Source organism: Zonotrichia leucophrys, chromosome 4, assembly GCF_028769735.1.
Source record: "Zonotrichia leucophrys gambelii isolate GWCS_2022_RI chromosome 4, RI_Zleu_2.0, whole genome shotgun sequence".
NCBI lineage: Eukaryota > Metazoa > Chordata > Aves > Passeriformes > Passerellidae > Zonotrichia > Zonotrichia leucophrys.
In genome coordinates this window covers 49,456,353-49,474,798 of record NC_088173.1, presented here as the reverse complement: position 1 = coordinate 49,474,798, position 18,446 = coordinate 49,456,353, and the positions used below count along the sequence as shown (strand labels likewise).

At 41.4% G+C, this 18,446-nt stretch overlaps 1 protein-coding gene across 1 annotated transcript in view; it reads right to left on the bottom strand.

Annotated features, from left to right (window-relative positions):
• ANKRD50 (ankyrin repeat domain containing 50) overlaps nucleotides 1-18,446 on the bottom strand; it is a 39,720-nt gene that overhangs the window by 5,130 nt on the left and 16,144 nt on the right. Inside the window, exons 3-4 of the mRNA XM_064711587.1 lie at nucleotides 12,567-12,796; nucleotides 943-4,490 (exon numbers count right to left, since the gene is read on the bottom strand). Coding sequence (XP_064567657.1) covers nucleotides 946-4,490; nucleotides 12,567-12,796 — 3,775 coding nt within the window. The 3' untranslated portion in view covers nucleotides 943-945. The remainder of the gene's footprint in view (nucleotides 1-942; nucleotides 4,491-12,566; nucleotides 12,797-18,446) is intronic.

Genomic DNA, 18,446 nt, shown 5'->3' with positions numbered 1-18,446 from the left:
TGCTAGAAACACTCTGTCTCTGATGACCTGCAGCAGAACTGAGTCAGAACTGGCAAGAACATCCTTGTTCTAAGGAAGAGCAGCCTGAGCTGTCCAAAATGCTGCATTCACACAAGAAAAAAATGCTTTCAAAAATAAGTGAGCAAGCAATAAGAGGTGGGCACACCTCTTATTCTGCTTCTCCGAAATTCCAAAAGGAAACATACTAACACATCCCGAATATCCTAAAAAACATACACCTCAACTGTTCTATTTTTCTCCCTCTTCCTATTTTAGCTGACTCACTGACAATTCATGTCTGAAAAAGAGACTTATAATTATTTTTCAGCTTAAAATTCAGTATTGGAGAGAAGGTGAGATATCTAAATGACCTCCACTGATTAAGAACAACAGAATGGTCAGAAAATTGGTACTATAACATAGATTATAATCTTACACTAAGAAAAGCCACCTCTTTTATAGGAGGATTACCTTTACAGTAACATAAAATCAAAGCTTTAGAATAGTATTTTATACTTATGCTCACTCTTGAAATCTGCATTCTGAGAAATGGTTGCCTATAACTTATAAGAACCTTCAGAAACTTTCTGAGGAGCATTTTTGTAAATAATGAAATAAAGACTGTATCTGAAAATATAAAGAACTGAAATTCTCATCTGTCCTTACATATGAAAATCCAATTCCAAATCATTGCCACCTGAAACTCACTTTTCAAAGACAGTGGGGCACAATTTGAGTGAGTGAATTCAACAGACAACATGACAGCAATCCAATTCCTCTATGGCTGGCGCTTTTAAATGACAGCGAAGGAAATACTTGACAGGTTAAGATTTTAACATCCATCCCGTAAGCAATTATGATGGTAAATGATAATAAAATGCAATTTTAGCACATTTTAAATGAAATGCAGGCGTTTTGTTCCTTTGTGACTGGGTAAGTTACCTTTTACAATGGTGTTTCCTTCTTGTAGTTGAAGCTTGGGTCGCTACCTTCAATCTGAAGTTTTAAGGCTTGCTTAAGGCTGAGTTCTGTCTCTGCGGGGGGATAGCCTTCCAACACATCCTGATGCCCTCTGTCCTGCACTGTTCGTGGGACAGAAACCCTGCCAAGAAAAACCTGATTGCTCTGAAGGTGGTAATTTGGATTTGTCATAATGCCATTTCTCTTCTTCTGCTCCCCACTCTGTTGGTGAATCAGGAACTGCTGCTGAGATCGACCAACTTCTTGCTGAGCTGGAGGGACCAAAATCTTGCACTGTGGCTCTGGAGGCATCGATTTCAGTGGCATGCTTGTGCCAGATTTGGCAATAGGTACTCGTTTATCAAACTGAGTCATTTCATACTCTAGCACTTTGGGTTGGGAGGAACTACTCTGCTTTATTTTTTTTCCAGCTGACCCCGACTTGCTGGAGTTGTCTGTTTTGCCCCCTTTGTTCGCTTTAGTTGATTTCAAGCTAGGTTTCACTTGGCTCCATTCAAACTCGCTGCTGGGTGAATTGTGATTTTGACTTAGGGAATGAGTTGTGGAAGAAGGGGAGACAATGGACTGCCTGCTTCTGCTGCGTGGCAGGGAATGCTGCTGGATTTGCTCCGTGAACGACAGGCTGTGGAAACTATCGATGGGCACCGTCTGAGCGGTGGCCGTCGAGGACGTGGTGCGGAGAGAGGAATTCTTGGAGCTTTTCAGGGAATTATTTGATAAAGATGATTTCTGACGGTCAACCGTAGAATCGGGAGACTCCGAAGGAGAACTGAAGGCGTGTGCAGGCCCATTGGATAATCCCCGCATCCCAGGCTGCATGTCCCCTCCAGTACTCCCTGAACTATTGGACTTCATGGTTAAGGACTGCATTTTAGAGGAGACTGATTGTAAGGGCTTCTGCTCCATTGTGTGGACTGGAGACGGCGTACAACCATTCAGAGTCGATGCACCATATTTTTCCAGTAATTTGATAATCTGGGAGTGTCCATTTTTGGCTGCAACCCGCATAGCAGTGCGCCCAAATTGGTCAGCGTGATTGGGATCAGCACCATGCTCCAGTAATATCTGGACAACGTCAATGTGCCCCTCTTGGGCTGCAATGCAGAGTCCAGTAGCACCTTGATTACAAGTGTGGTCGACCAGAGCCCCATGCTCGATGAGAAGCTGCACGACCTTCACGTGGCCTTGCCATGCAGCAGACTGCAAAGCAGATCTCTTCTCGTTGTCTGCAGCGTTCACGTCAGCGTGGTACGTTATCAGCACCTGCACCATCTCCAAATGGCCCTGCCAGCAGGAAACATGGAGTGCTGTTCTTCCTTCAGCATCGCTGGCTTCGACGTTTGCACCATTTTCTAAAAAATACTCAGCCATTGTAAGCTGGTTTTCTAACGCTAGGATATAAAGTGTCGGCCGGCCATCAGCATCTTTGTAGTTCACATCTGCTCCATGGCTGAGCAGTAGCTCGACTATATCTCTATGACCTTCTAAGGCAGCAACCCGGAGAGCATTTCTCCCATCATAGCCTCTCTGATCAATGTTGGATTTGTTTTCCAGTAACATCTGCACACAATCATAGTGACCTTCTTGCGCAGCTAATATAAAAGGTATCCGTCCATCATTATCAATTTCATTTGTTCTAGCACCTTGTTCTATAAGAGCTTCACAGATCAACCTGTGACCTTCAAAAGCTGCCATGTGCAAAGGTGTCCAGCCTGCATCGTCTCTGTGATTTTCATCTAGCCCCCTGTCCAGCAGAGTCCGCACTACCTCAACATTGCCCTGCGCAGATGCTATGCTCAGGACTGTTCTACCTTCACTGTCGATGCTGTCAACAGCTGCACCCCAAAACAAGAGAGTATTCACCACCGAGGCGTGGCCCATGGAGGCTGCTGCCAGAAGCGGCGTCCGGCCGTTGTTGTCCGTGTGATCAACGTCAGCTCCTCCTTCCAGGAGCAGATCAACCACATCCACGTGTCCCTCATAGGCGGCCACCAGCAGCGGAGTCATGCCATCCTTGTCGCAGTGGTCGACCTCAGCGCCGCGGTCGATGAGGAGGCTGACCACCGAGGCGTGGCCCTTGCTGGCCGGCACACAGAGCGCGGCCACGGACAGCGCCGTCCTGCCATCCACGTCCTCGTGGTTCACCTCTGCGCCGTGGTCCAGCAGGTGCTCCACGATCTCCTTGTGCCCCATGTACGCCGCGGCGATCAGAGCCGTCCTGCCCTCGTTGTCGGCTTTGTTCACTTCGGCCCCGTGCTGGAGCAGGTTCAGCACGATGTCCTCGTGCCCTCCCCACGCCGCCGCCCTCAGCGCCGTGCGGCTGTCGGCGTCGGCGCAGTCCACCTTGACGCCAGCGTAGAGCAGTGCGGACACCACCTCGGTGTGCCCTCCCCAGGCGGCCGAGCGCAGCGCCGTCCAGCCGTCGTGGTCCGTGTGGTTGACGTTGGCCCCGCAGCCGATGAGGCAGTTGACCACCTTGGTGTGGCCCTGCCGGGAAGCCAAGGTCAGCGCCGTCTGCCCGTGGGCGTCTTCGATCTCCAGGTCGGCGCCCCTGGACACCAGCAGGTTGACCACGTCGAGGTTGCCGCTGTAGGCCGCATTGGCCAGCAGCGTTCTCCCGTTGGAATCGCACTGGTTCACGGACGCGCCGTTGTCCAGCAAGGTGCGGATGGAGTCCTCCCTCTCCAGGGCCTGCCGGACGATGCAAGACGTGCGGTCGTCTTCGCTGTTGACGTGAGCACCGGCCTTTACCAGCAGCTGTAGCACCTCTTGCTCTTTAGGAATTAAGGTGGACAGGGAATCTTTGACAGGCGTGCCATTCCAGATCATCCACAAAGCCAGCTCCGAAGTCTCCAACTGTAAATTAGAATTAATGAGATGCAATGCAAACTCTTGCGCTTCTAGCGGCGATAAATTCTTTGCCCGGCAGGTGTAACTCATGGCCAGCATTCTGTGTCCCTCTGCAGCGTTACACAAGTATTTCTGTGTGCAGTGCTTCACATCCAGCAACCACTCTGCAAAACTGTAATGAAACAAGATTTTTGTATTTCCAAGGCCATCGATAAGGACTTTGGACAGGACATCCAATTTGCGTTGAAAGTCCTCCATCGTCATCGTCATGTTTTTGGTCCACACCGCTTGATACAATTCCATGGTGGTCAAGGGCCTGCAGGCTGCAAGAATTACATTAAGGATGGGCTGGACCTTTGCAAACTGTTTTCTCACAAAAAGTCTCTGACAGAGCCAAAGGTAGAGGCCATTTAATGTTCCTGGAATATCACGGATCTCCCGCAACATGATAAAATTCTCCACAACTCCGTCTAGGACACGCTCCAGGTACAAAAAGCAACCGCTGCTTTTGATGTGAAGCTGATTCAGCATTTCTGCTGTTTCCTTTGTGAGGTGTTGTCTCAGGGCTTCTTCCTGGTCCAAACGATGCAGAATATATTGCTGCACATCTTTCACAATGTAAGCCTTTCGGAGGTCATCCAGACTTATTTTTCGAAAACCTGTTGAGAGGAGAGAAAGTTGTAATTACTTATGATCCAGCTCTGCTTAACTCAATGTTGAAAGAAGAGTAAATAAAAGCCAAGACATTTTTGGGTGGGGAACACCCACAATAAAATATTTTCCCCTGTAAACACAGTGAATATAAATTAATTATAATAGCAGAAAACTTTGATGATTAGATGCACTGTTATCATCTATTGTAAGAAAAAACAGGTGCTATTAACAAAAATAATATTGAAAATCACTCTGAATTAGGCATTGTGTGTCTGCCTTGGACAATATTAAACACCTAAGCAAAACCATCAAAACTGCAACTGAAATAAGATTATTAAGTATTATTATATTATTAAAGAAGTAATCCCTTCTCCAGTGTGGTTAACAATGGAATTCTAAGTAATTTTAAGCTATTTAAGTTAAGGCAATTATTATGTTTATTACCTCACCTTTGCAGGGACAGCTTGTCATCCCTTCCTTACAGCCAGAGCAGCTAGTCAGACACAACCAACTGCTCTTCCAACCAAAGCTGAGTTACTGATCTCTAAATTACACTGAAGGAAAAGCAACCATAGATCGATGTGTTCAATTCAATTCTAGCCCCATCTCCACAGAAAAAAATCATTTTAAGCGAGCCTCTGTAGGATGCTGCTTCTAGATCTATGTTTTTATTGTATTTAAACACTCTGTGGATCACAGTGCTCAGTCTGCGAGGTTGTTCTGACAGCAAATTCAGGCTGGTAACAGACCTGTGGTTTTTGCTGCCTGGTGGCTTCAGCAGACACTCTGAATGTCCCCTGAAGGTCACTCTGTTAATTGTTTAGTCTTCATCAGCACTGTACAAACAGAACAGAGAGGCCAACTATGGAAGTGTTACTAAAATATTTCTGCTTCCCTTAGTAATTATGGAAGCACGACAAACAGGACTGAACCAACAGAATACCTAAAACAAAATCATGGTTCTCCATGAAACGAAATCACTGGAGAGGACACTTTTGCACAGTCAGTTCAGAGGATAAGATTACACAAGCAAGATTGACTACTTGAAGATTTTTTAATCAAAAGGCCAGAAATAAGCAAGATTATTTTGTCCATTCCAGAGGCTTCTTCTCTTTTTTTGTCTCTAAAAGGAAACATAGAAATAGCTTTATCCACTATAATGTGCCACAAATTCATGTAATGTCCTTACCTGACCCGTAGAATGGCATAATTCATTGCTTTACTATGTATTTTAATAAAATATTCTGTATGTAACTTTGTGAAGCCCTTAATTCTTGCACACAACCCAAATAAAAAACTTTGCTGAGTAAGAGCGGACAGTGCCCTGTGATTCTGCAGATCCCAAGCTCCCACTTGAAGTGAAAGGCTGTTTCTAGGTCAGGATCCTTCAGAAGACACAGAAGTGAAAAAATAACACCAAAGCCATTGCTTGGTTCATGGACCCACAGTCACATGCATCCAAGGAGCTGTAACTGGGGACAAGTGTCCCTTTGCCTGGCTCACGTGTGCAGAGGGAACAGCTCTGGTTTGCTCCATCTGGAGCAGACACAGCCACCCTGCTCTCTCACCTTCCCCTGAACTGCCCTGCTTCGCCTCACACAGATCTGTCTCCGTCTCTTGCCTCAACAGGAACGGGCAGGGAGCTCTGCAAAATCATTCTCTGTGTCTTTAGACCGAAGTGACCCTGCTCACAAAATCCCCAACCTCTCACATTAATCCCATGCCCACATCCTGCCTCCCAATATACACCTGCAAACGTAAGCTGTTTTTATTTTCACATGGTTTCTTTTTTGAGTAGCAGATTTCATTTCCCTGCAATGAGAAAACCCCTGATGGACTGGCACAATAGCAATCCTGAGATTTCAGCTGATGTTCAGTGTTGCCTGACTAATGATTACACTTCACCTCTCCTGACTCCCAGCCTTCCCAGGAAAACTCGCAGTGATAACTGTTTAGGCGCCTCTGTCTCAGTCTCTGCACCCCTGCTGCAAAAACAAAAGACTTGCCTGTCTTGCAAGCATTCTTTGAAAAACAATTTTCACTTTGCTTCCCAAAATGAGTGGAAGAGTGAACAAAAAAAAACCCTAAGCCCTCCAAATAAAAAAGTAAAAAAGGAAAGTTTGTGTGCTTGGCATTATTTTTTTCCCTTTAAATGATATATCAGTACCGAGAGAAGCTGTGGATGCTCCATTCCTGGCAGTGCTCAAGGCCAGGTTGGATGGGGCTTTGAATAACCTGGGAGAGTGGAAGGTGTCCCTGCCCATGGCACAGGGCTGGAGTGAGATGATCTTTAAGGTCTCTTCCAACACAAAACATTCCAAGATGATCTGATTACTTTATTCCATACTAGAGCTAAAAATACTACCCTGATCTGTTCTTACCTGAGGTACACCAAATATCTAAACACTTCAGACAGGAAAATACATTTCAGAAGGCTTCAGAGCAGTTTTAAATTATTTGATTTGCTATATGTTAATGGAAGCCAAAAACTGCTTTTCCCCCCCTTTTCTGCAGTATTTCCATACCTTCTTTGCTAATGAGATCCCATATATTCTATCTGAAATTAAGCTTGGAGAGCAAGAAGCACACTACACTCATACAGACCTTCACACATCCCAGGGATGAAACACCCTTTAAGGGCTGGGATTAACAAATTGCCACTGTAACATGAAACACGATGTTAATATTAACCACTGTATCAGGCCATACCATAATAAGCAAATAATTCAAAAGAAGCCTTATAGATAGAACTGAATTTTTTTAAGTCTGAATTTTTTGTTGCTAGCTTGAAGAAGGAAAACAAAGCTATGTTTTTTTCCCCCAAATATCTGCCTAAATGAAGCAATTTTACATTTCCAAACAAAGGTCCTGCAAACTTGCTTTTCAACCCTGCTCCATACAATAACTCACTTTCATGGGTAAGAAGTACCAAAATATTAAGAGAAAGCTCATTTTGTTTCAGATGCATTCCCATGAACTGCTTAAGCTCAGCAAAACAGAAGTTACAGTAGACAGAACTTGCAGTCCCACGACCCTGCTTCTTGCATTGTTAAAATTTTTCTTACAACACATCACTTTCAACCCAATGGGAGCTCCAATATGGATTGTTCTAATTTATTGCATTTCTGGCAGTTCTGTAAACAAATCTGTTCCAAATGTATTCCTTGGCAAGACCTAGGGCCATTCAAAAGGGGGAAAAAAAGTATCTTGGTTATAAATACTTTTATAGCATGTCAACCTTTTCATATTTTAATAGTAAAAAAGCTATTAACTAGCAAGTTTCAATACTTAAAAATATCCTTCCACTTTCATATCTCTAAATGGATTTACATAAGCACATAACAGAAGTTTAAAACGCATTTTAATGTATTTAACTGAATTGTAAGCTTTAGAGAAATTCAAATTATTACCAACATGGCAGTAATTTGGCATTAATAATTTATGCGGCTGATCTAAACATGCACTGAATTAGGTACTTCTGAGGCCATTTATGCACACCTGCTCACAAAGAATAACTTATCCAGCAGAGCAAAGGGCACCTGGAGACTCAGGCAGCACACTTAGCTCTTAGTGCATTTGCAGCATATTGTGCATTACAAATGCCTCTGCCTCTTCTGCAGGTGCTACGAGACACTGAGGCTGAAATCTGCTGCTCTCACTGGTCCGTGTCACTGCACAGAAGTTTATTTAACTGGATCTACAGGTAATAGTCCATTTAAAACAATTTAGTCTTCCCTCTTTAATTACAAGGCAATTAAACTCCAAGTTCACACACAACTTTTTACAAGGAAATATGAAATTCCCTAGTACAATGCTTTCAAAGTGGTAATGAAAAGAAAGGACACAGTAATTAAAAGCTCCCTATATTTTCCCAAGCATTCTAAAGAATTTTTCTTTCCAAACCCCAAACCTAAACAAGAAATAAACTTTTTCAAAGCTTCAATGTTATAAAAGTAAATTTTACAACCACATAAATATATAGTTTATCTTTTACAGTAAGAACCCAACTCCCATAAAGACTTCAAAGAAACATGAAATCATCCAAATAAATTCCAACCTACAATGAAAAATTAGAGGACAACTTAGATTTTTTATTTTGGAAGCAATCTCTCCTGAAGTAGTCTCATGCAATTTATTTTCTGGAATAGTAGAAAGGCTCAGCTTCAAATCTGGCAACTGATTTGCTTTGGGTATTCAGCAATAGAATTACCTTAGTAGCTCTAATCACCAAACAGTGAGGTTTTTGAGAGAAGTTGCACTGCGATTTTTTTACTATATTTCTCTAAAATTTTCACATTTTTGCTTATTTTTTGATTTTTTTGGAAGGGCTGTAAGGAAAACAACACTCCACATCTATTCAGACATTTAAACAGCAGAAACATGAGAAAAAAATGTTCCTGAGATTTCCAACCAAGAACAAATTCAGATATATACCAACTCCTAAAAGTTCCTGTCTGTCTTGAACCGAATGACAAATAAAGAATGAGTGAAAAATGGATGACATTGTCAGTTCCTGCCTATGGACAAGTGGGTGAATGCACCTTAAAAGTTGCCTCTGAGGCTAAACTGAACCCTTTCACCTCCACTTTTAGTTTTTTAATTGAATTTTCCAGTATCTTTCTGGTATTTGCCATTAACTTCATGAGAACTGTGAGTCCCTGAGATGTGACCCTGCACAGGTTGTGCTGCCACATGCACAGATACTTGATTTATGTGTCTAGCAAAAACAGAAGAAATTAGGTAAATGCCTATTAAAAAAAGAAGCCTTTTAAAACCATTTGTACATACGCACTTTTTCCTATTTACCTTTATACTGTTAATGAGAAATTATCTGCTGTTCACTCCAACTCATCTATGTCAAATTGCCTGATTTTAAAATGCCTCAAATTCTCCAACTGCTATGAGGGATTTTCAAAACAGGTTTTGAAAAGCATGACTCCTATGCTTTCAAGATTTAGTCTCATTTTAGAAGAAGCATTAGAATTAGCTCATTAGCTAAAAAGGAAAAAAAAAAGTAATTTTTTTGGCACATTTTACCCTCTGTGCCACTTTCATGTTGGAAGGGCTGTGTTGATGTAGCTGCTTGAGTGCCCACACTTGGAGCCAAATGATAACAAACGACGATGTGGGAGACAACGTGGATAACTATGGGTGCAAGACAAAATTGTTAAATTTAGGGGAAAAGCCTTTAGGGAAAGCAAGCAGGCAGCATGTGGCAGTTGGTGACAGAGCACATGGAGAGAAGGCAGTTATCTGTCCCACTCCTTTTTAAACTCATTTGGCATTTGCTCACTGCGGAGGGTGACCGCAGACTCAGCCAGGCATCATCTCACATTTGGTTCTTATTTTTGAGGTTGTCTCTGTAGCCACAAGAGGCAAAACTTTTTTTTTTCCTTTTTTTTTTTTTTAAATTAATGAAAGCTGAGAATCTGAGCAAGGGGGAAAAATCCGTAGCACACTGTGCTACTACAGAATCTGGGAACACAGAAGGGCCCAGAGCACAAGCTGCAGCACAAGCAGGCACGGCTATTCAGTTTTCATACATTAGTTGCCACCAGAAGTGAAAGAACAAAGAGGACCAGAACAAACACCCCTCCTCTTTTTCTCATTCTTAAGAGCACTAGGGACGATTATTCACCACTGGCAGCCTCGGGATGACAGTGGGTGAGAAAGACTGGACTCTCTCTTCCATGTCATCACTATTTTTGGCTCAGGAGCTGCTTGCACAACTCCCATCTGTACTGCACACCCAAAAAAGAGCATCATCAGGAGAAGGCCACTGCAGCAAGCCTGCTTCCAGTTATTCAGAACACTTTGCTGACATGAGAGCTAAACCTATTTGTCAGACAGACTCAGAAGAATCGTTCACTGAATGAAAATTCTAAGCGAAAACAGATACAAACTCACTGCAAACAAATTAATACTGGTCAATGTACATTTCATACCATACTCCAAAACTTTTTTAACAGAAAAAACTACAGATGGGACACATTTTCTTAATAAATTCTGAAAGGATCCCAATCTCTCTCACCAAGTTACAGTGCAACTGATTTTTATTTGGTCCAAATACTTATTGTTGATCTCCACTTCTGCCTGCCCACCAACTAAATGTAAATAGCTTTAAAAACTGGCTCAGCTAAATGTAAAGGTTCAAATACCACAAAGGAGAAGAGTTTGCCCCAGTAAAAGAGTGAATGTCAATCAATCCTTTGCAGGCCAGAATCCAAAAATAAATCCATGTTATTTGCAGTTTTACAACATCAAGTTGCACAGTTTCTGAAGTTAATAGAAGCTTCAGCCATGCTCCTCATATATCCTTACTACACCTTCTGCAAACCTGAATACTGGCTGGTAACAGAAAAATCCTCCAACAGTGAATTAAATGGGCAGCCAGCACATTGGCTGTAATGTCACATTTTCCTTTCATACAGGCTAAACCACAACTGCCTCCAAACAGACCCTAAAATTTCTTCTCAATTTATATCCAATTCTTTCTTTGGTGTACCTTTTCCACAGTGAAGATGGGATTATAGTATCACACACCAATTTCCTTTATGCTATTCATCAAGTCATACTCTGTGGAAATGAAAAATTAACTCACTGGAATTAAATTTATTTTAAAGGCATATCCATTAGTTCTGCTGATTTTTCCTGTCAGGAATTCCATCTGGAAATATACTTAAAAGACAAGAGCAATTTTTTAGGGCTAGTCTGAAACACTGTATGATTCAATGGAAAGGAAATAGGACTTTTGTGAGAAAAGTCTTGTTGGTTTTTTGGCAATAACAACACATCTAATCAGCCAAACTCTGACAAAACCAGTCCCATAGGAATGCCTGAAGGAACCCTGTGAAAAGAAACCCCAAAGTTTCTTTTAGTTGTCACATACTCCCAAATACCAGTCTTCATGTCTGCCTCTGATCAGTACAGTACTTCATTCCGAAGTGCAATTATCCCATTGACCTTCTGCCACTGTGGCAACCAGCAAGCCTATGGGTCTAAGTTCTGTAATCACATTTTTGTCCTAATTGTGTCCTTATACACACAGGCTTTATACATAGGCCTGGAATCCAGTCCAGATATTGCCTTTTATTAAATTTCAGAGAACTTCCAGTAACAATGTCATTTCAGTGAAGAAATGTTCTCATGACACAGTAAAGCCTGGATGAAGAAGCTGTAAATTTTTTTTTTTTTACTGTGCAACCTTTGCCAAAAGCACAGTCCAAGGATTCACATCTACATTGTTCCTCTCTCCAATTTCACCTTCAGACATTATTACCCACTTTCTGCAAACATGGGGAGAGATTTTTAATGGCAGATGAAAAGACCTTCTGAGGTTGTATGGAATGGGTGTATGCAGCTGAAATCTGCAGTTACACATCACCTATGCTGCTGTTTGAAGCTTCCTAAAATGAGCAAAGCAAGAGGAAAATTTAAGACACTGAAGAGAACATGGGTGCTTTGCAAAGATAAAATTAAACTCTAACATGTTTGGATTTAAGCTTTCCATAGTCCTTCGGAAACAGGGATGTCACCATCATATTTTCTGAAAAATCCCTTCGTCAGGATTTCTCTCCTGGGAAGCTGAGAAGCCTCAGAGAAAAAGGAAAAGAATATTATCTCATTTGCTTCTCCTGTGTTTTGCTGCTTTGGAATGTGGCTGGAGATTGCTTATCCAACCTGTGAATTACTGTGACTTAAAAAAAAAATGACCAGTCATGGTCAGGCTGTGTGGGGACTCTGCAGAGTCACAAGTTTTTCATTAGCATCTTGTTAGGCCATCTGTAAGCATCCTTTCTCTATTCTTTAGTATAGTTTTAGTAGAGCATTCTTTAAATAATATAATACCATAAAATAATAAATTAGCCTTCTAAGAACATGGAATCAGATTCATAATTTCCTTCCTGCCATGGAGGACCCCGAAAATACCACACAGGGATGTATGTTTTTTACAATTACTACTTTTGCTATTGTCATTTTTTTAGAACTAAGCATGCAGCAGTGCTTCCCACCATCCCCAGGGCAGGTAAATACAACATCCTAGGTACAGGTCCCAAACAATCCCTGTGCTCTGTGCTCACCTGTAAACATTTTTGTAACAGCTTTACTCTGCTTGCGGGCAGAACACAGGAGGAGCAGCCAGGGAGGGAAGAACTCGAAGTGGCTGGCTAAAATCTCTGCTATGGTCCCAGACAAACTTGTGGAGGTCTGTTCACCCTCAGAAACGTTACAGCCCTCGTCCACCGAGTCCACCAGCATGAAGAGGCTCTGCTGAGGGGGCTTCACTCCCAAGAGAGGCAGCAGAATGCACCTGCAAGGAACACAGCACAAAATCAGTGTTTTAAATGCATTTAACAATACATTGACTGTCACAGGCATCCAGGGCAAAGCTATGATCAACTTAAAATGAAAAGTTACTTTTTAAAAATAGCTACCATCCAAAATACTGAGGTAGACTAAAATAAATACTTTGAACAGGTAGTGATGTAGTTCTTGCTTAGGCAGCATTATTTTTCATGAACTTCTAATTTATAACAGTACTTTAAAATTATGTAATAGTGTTCAATTAGAAGACTTGGAAAATATTGCTACACTAAGAAGCTACTTGGTCTAAAGCTTAAGAACTTCACTACTGTTGTCTCTGCCAAAGCTGTTGCTACTGTTTATCAGAAACTAATAGTGAAAAATAGCTGGTCATGAAACAAAAATCTGAAAGACACATGAAATATCAAAGCTCAAAGAAAGTTCAAGTCAGAATGAATAACACTATTACAAAGAACAGAATTTCTGCCATACCTTCACAAATAAAATGCAAATTAGTAGCAGACTGAGGAATTTGGTAGTGACTTTGATGTTTTAGCTTTTATTTATATTGAAGTTGTCAAGCTCCTGTTACTGGGAAAGGATTATCTGCATCCTTGGGATGCAGCTCTAACAACACATCTGATTGTGTGGCTAACAATTTCAAATTTGCATCTACTGTTGCTCTCTTTAGCAGGTGGTTCTTAAAAATGTATCTCACTGCATTGACGTGTATCTTTAAATAGTACTACATAACCATCATGCATCTATTCAGCATTTCCACACTACACTACTATTTTTTGGGAAACTTCAGAGTGATTTAGGCCTGTAAATTTCACTGACTAAATTATCTTTAAATACACTTGGCAAGTAAACTTTGACTTTATAGTACAAGGATTTGGAAAATGAAACGAGGTGAGAAAAATACATATCTGACAGTTTACTCTCTTGTAAATTTGCACATGTCCAGAAGGCATACCCATCATAAGTATTTTTTGTTCTACTCAAGACCATAATACCCTTTTTTCATTTATTTTACTGAACAAATTTACCTTCAGAAGACTTTGGCCAACACATTATCACCTACCAAGCATTCAAATGGGAATACAGGAAAATCCTGCCTGTTAATGCAAGAATTTAACCCACTTCAGAAATTATTCATAAGCCTTGTTAGGGGGAAGTTTGTTATTTTCTGGTTTTCTGACAGAGAAAAAAAGCAAAATGGAAACAGTGGTATGCTTTTCATGTCTGACAGTAACAACAGAATCTAGCAGAACAGACTAGAGGGGAAATTTCCTCAGAGGTATGAAAAGGAAATACAGAATACTTGTGATCTAAAAATATTTGGTATTACATGGATTTGAAAACATGGCCTTCCCTCCTTTTTTTTCAAATGCACAAGACTTCTGGAATTCTTTGGTAGTTCCCCAGCTAGGGACTCCTTCAGAGGATGCCTGACTTCCAACTGAAATCACTGCCCACCAGGCTGGGAAGTTAAGCAGCTACCAATTTACAGAACAGGAAATTAAAGTAGCCATGAGGTTAAAATGACTTTCCCAAGTGATGCCAATCCCACAATGAAAGGAGGCAGCTGGAAATGACCACATTTTCCACCCCTTCCCCCACCAAAATGCTGCCTTGCCCCCTCAGCTATTTGTGTCAAGGCATTTTTCCTGCAACATTTCTTTCCCTATCAAAACTAATTTTCTTCTCACATAGTTCTCTGTATGAAATTACTTTTTGAGAATGAATGTTACTATGAGATATGAAGAAATGGTAATGGTTTCTTAAATTAAAAATCTCACTTAAAATCCATGTGACCCTAACAAAATGCCTATGAAATACTTTAGGAGCATCCAGGAACATCCTTGTGTCGGTTTTCACCTGTGGGGAACACCACCAAGAAAAGCAAGCAGTCTTGTCCGGGAAAGATTCCCAAATCCCTCTGCCTCCAAACAGGGCTGGAAGCAGATGTCTAAGGAATAATGGAAGCACTGGGCAAGCACCAGAAGACCAAGTTTCACCATTATTCTCAGCCACCACTGCTTCCAGGGACTTTCTGAGAGTCAGCCTTTGCATTTAACATCCCGTAACTGACCACACTTCCTTCCACAGGTCTGTCCAAGTCTTGTAGGAGCTGGTTTAAGGCTCTGGCACTCACAACAGCAAGGCTGTCTGCAGCTTAGCTGCACACTGCATGAAATAACCCTTCCTTCTGTAGCTTAAAAACCAACAAGTCCTTGTTCCATTTGACATTCTTCAACTTCTGACTGGAAGAGGCAGTGAGCAGTAATGTCATATTCCCACTATCAATGCCATTTGTACCACAGCCTCTCTGAGCTATTTTTTCCCAGGCAGACAAGTCCTAGCATATTGAAGCTGCTCCACAAAATGCTATTCCACAGCCCCTTGTCTCCCTGTGCTCTGCTTCTTTCCACTTCACAAAACTTGTACTTCTGAATCTTAACATAATTTAAATTCCACTAGGAAAAATATATGCACATAAGAAATGAGGCACAATGACTTCTCCCAGCTTAGAGCAATATTAATAAAAGTGTGGCATTAACAAGATATTGATCAGGCTTTCTCTTTAAGTGCTCTTTGAAACTGTTTGATAAAATTCTGTTCTTCTGAGACACTTTACATCATGAGTTCAGAGCGGATGCCAAGGAACACAGCAGCGAAACTTTTTGGGAAGTGCTGTGCTCAAATGCCAGTGATGGACTGGGCAGTAGTGGGTCCACGATCTCCAAAGTCTCTTCTACACCATCCTATGAGTCTGTGTTTGCCTCCGTAACAGGACTCAGCAATTCCACTCCCCTACCATTTCTTGATTACACAGGAAAATAACATAAATCAACGCGGAATTAACAAGGTCTTTAAAGCACTTCCCTCAAGGGTGATTCATCTGCAGATTGCTGTAACAGATTGCTTAATTGCAGAGTGCCTCTCAAAAGATTGGAAGTTGATTTTCTTTACCTTCTGAAAGGGTAACAGCTTTATCTTTACAACTTTTATATTTAATAGATTTATAAAGTGGTGATCATTAAAAAAGCTCCAAGTTAACCTGGATATTTGTAAAAATACAAAATCTCCAGAGAAAACAGCACGATTAGGTATTTTAAAAGATGGAGTTCATTTTAATGGCAATCTAATGACTTATGCAAAGATGTTTTACATGCTCTGCAGCAAACAAGAATTCCTCAGAACAATGAGCCATCCCAGAGAATTCTTCAGGATTGCTACTGAGCTGACTCAACCCATGTAAACATGATTTTCCACACATGAAAGGAATTTATACAGGTTATGCTGAAGTTCTGCTTATGGCTGGCCTTGAGATTTTGATTGGATCCACAAAAACACAAAGACACAATAGAGCAGAAAGACAGCAGTGCTGTCCACAAAAGCTGAAAAGAGTCACAGAGGAGTGCACATACTTATTTAACAAGAGAAAAAAAAGAATAAAGCAAACACATTGCCAAGTAGCAATTAATGAGTGGCTCTAAGGGCAAAAGAAATCATAATGTGTTCCTCATATTGGACTGCCTCTGGTGTATAAAAAAGCTATGTCCCACTTCAATTGGGAGTGCAGCATCCTAGAAGGGCTCCTGTTTCTCTACCCAGCTGCCAGCATTCTCTGCTGACAAACACAGAAAACAAGGGTATAAAAATCATCTCCTAAGCGGGCCAGCAGCCACAGGACCAAAAAAAAAAAACCAACAAGAAAAGCCAAAGAAAAACACAACCACTACCTCTGATTTGTCAGACTCCAAGTGCTGCTACTCTTAGCAAAGCATGACACACTTCAAATTTTATGACAGAAATGACATACTTGGAAATCTGCTGTACAACTACTACTGAGCTCTTACCTTTCCTTTTCTAAACAGTGTAACAGTGCTCTAACAAACTGCTTCTTGGGACACCTCCCAAGGGATTATATCTCAATATTTCCAACTTGTATTCCTGAGAGGCACCATCCCAGAGGTCTGCATCAGGAATTTACACACTCTGTTCTTTCCAAAGAGAATTCGTAAAGAAGCAGACAACATTGTTACTCCACACTCCTGCTTTTCCCCATGTTTCTACACCAGATTCCTTGAAGAAGTTCACCAGCTATTTGTCATATTCCTGAACCCTGCATATTGATCAGGAATACGCCTGTGTAGATATTGGATCGATGTCTTTGTGATTATGTATTTATATATAAAGAGTTTAAGAATACTTGGTATATAACAAAATAATTCTCCAAGCACTCATCTCAATCTCCAGAAAAGCTATCAAGCATCTTCCTTCTTGTAAGTGGTTTACAAAATTATATATCACAGCCCTTCACAATGTGATTTTTAAGACACTTACTTCCATTTATGTTGCATTGGCAAAAACTGAAAATAAAGTGCACAGTGAGACTGTAAATAAGCCAACTATATTTACACAATGTTGCAGTAATTTTTGCCAGCAACATAAGCAGCAGTGGGATTTTTGCCTGAAAATCACACACTGAGACCTAGCAAAAATCCCAAGCACTGAGGGGAAAGGTGATGCTGCTGCCTGTAAATGAGATGCAGCAGAAGCTCTGCTGTGCCCAGGGGAACACGCAGGCAAGGAGAAGGCTCTGCAGGGCAGTTCAGAGCTGCGTGCCAGGGAAAGGGGAAGGAATTATGTTGTGCAGACACTCCAGAGGGGAGTTCAGGCCAGTGCAGGACACCTAAGGACAGAGGTACCCAAGGGCACAAATCTGTACAATAGGGGTTTCACTACTTCCACTGTTCAGGGAGTAAACCTAAGAGCTTCTAAATGCCTAGAAAACAAAATGCCAAACTCCAAGTATTTTGTAATCATCCCTACTTGAAAAATTGTCACAAGTGACAGCAAACACCAGAGCTCACTTCTCCTATGCTTACAGACACATGTTCATTTGTATATTGTAATAATCCAGGGGTTGGTTAGCAGGGAGCATAATCCATTAAAGCTGTCTGTCCCCACCACCCCCAGTTCTCAATTTGCATTTAAAAGCATGGAGCCAGTGAAGATAAAGCTGTTAAAGACTGTTAGCAGCTTCAGCAAAGACAGACTTACACCAATAGCTGCATTTTTCTCTTTTGTTTTCCAAACTGCATTTGGGCCACAGGTCGCAATAAAAAAAGAAAAGGTGAATTTAACTGCTAATAAAATTGACAATTCCTGCTGTTCGGCTAATGAAATATTACCCTCATTCCAAGTACTTTTAGCAGCTGTATTCATATAGAAAGAAAACCCAGAGCATCCTTACAAATTACTTGTAGCACTGTTTGTAGAAGAGTGAGTTACTCTGTCCTGTGACAAGGCATTTACATCTTATGGATGACTTACAGTAAACAGGTTATTTACCTGCCTTACAATGCATTCTGGCTAATGATTAAAAGGGAAATTAATGATCAAATCAATAGCTGCTTTCTGTATATCACCACCCGTCATTCTTGGCACTATATACATGTGGAATACAGGCCTTTCCTTCTTACTAACTGCCCAGCTGCTCATACTGGTATAACATCCAAAAAACCATGGGACCCTTAACTAACTGGGAATATTTATGAAATACAAGGGCTGTGAAGCACAGAACAATTCCACACATTAAAAAGCTGAAAAATAGAACCTGTAAGGCAAAAGTGAAGTGACCCAGT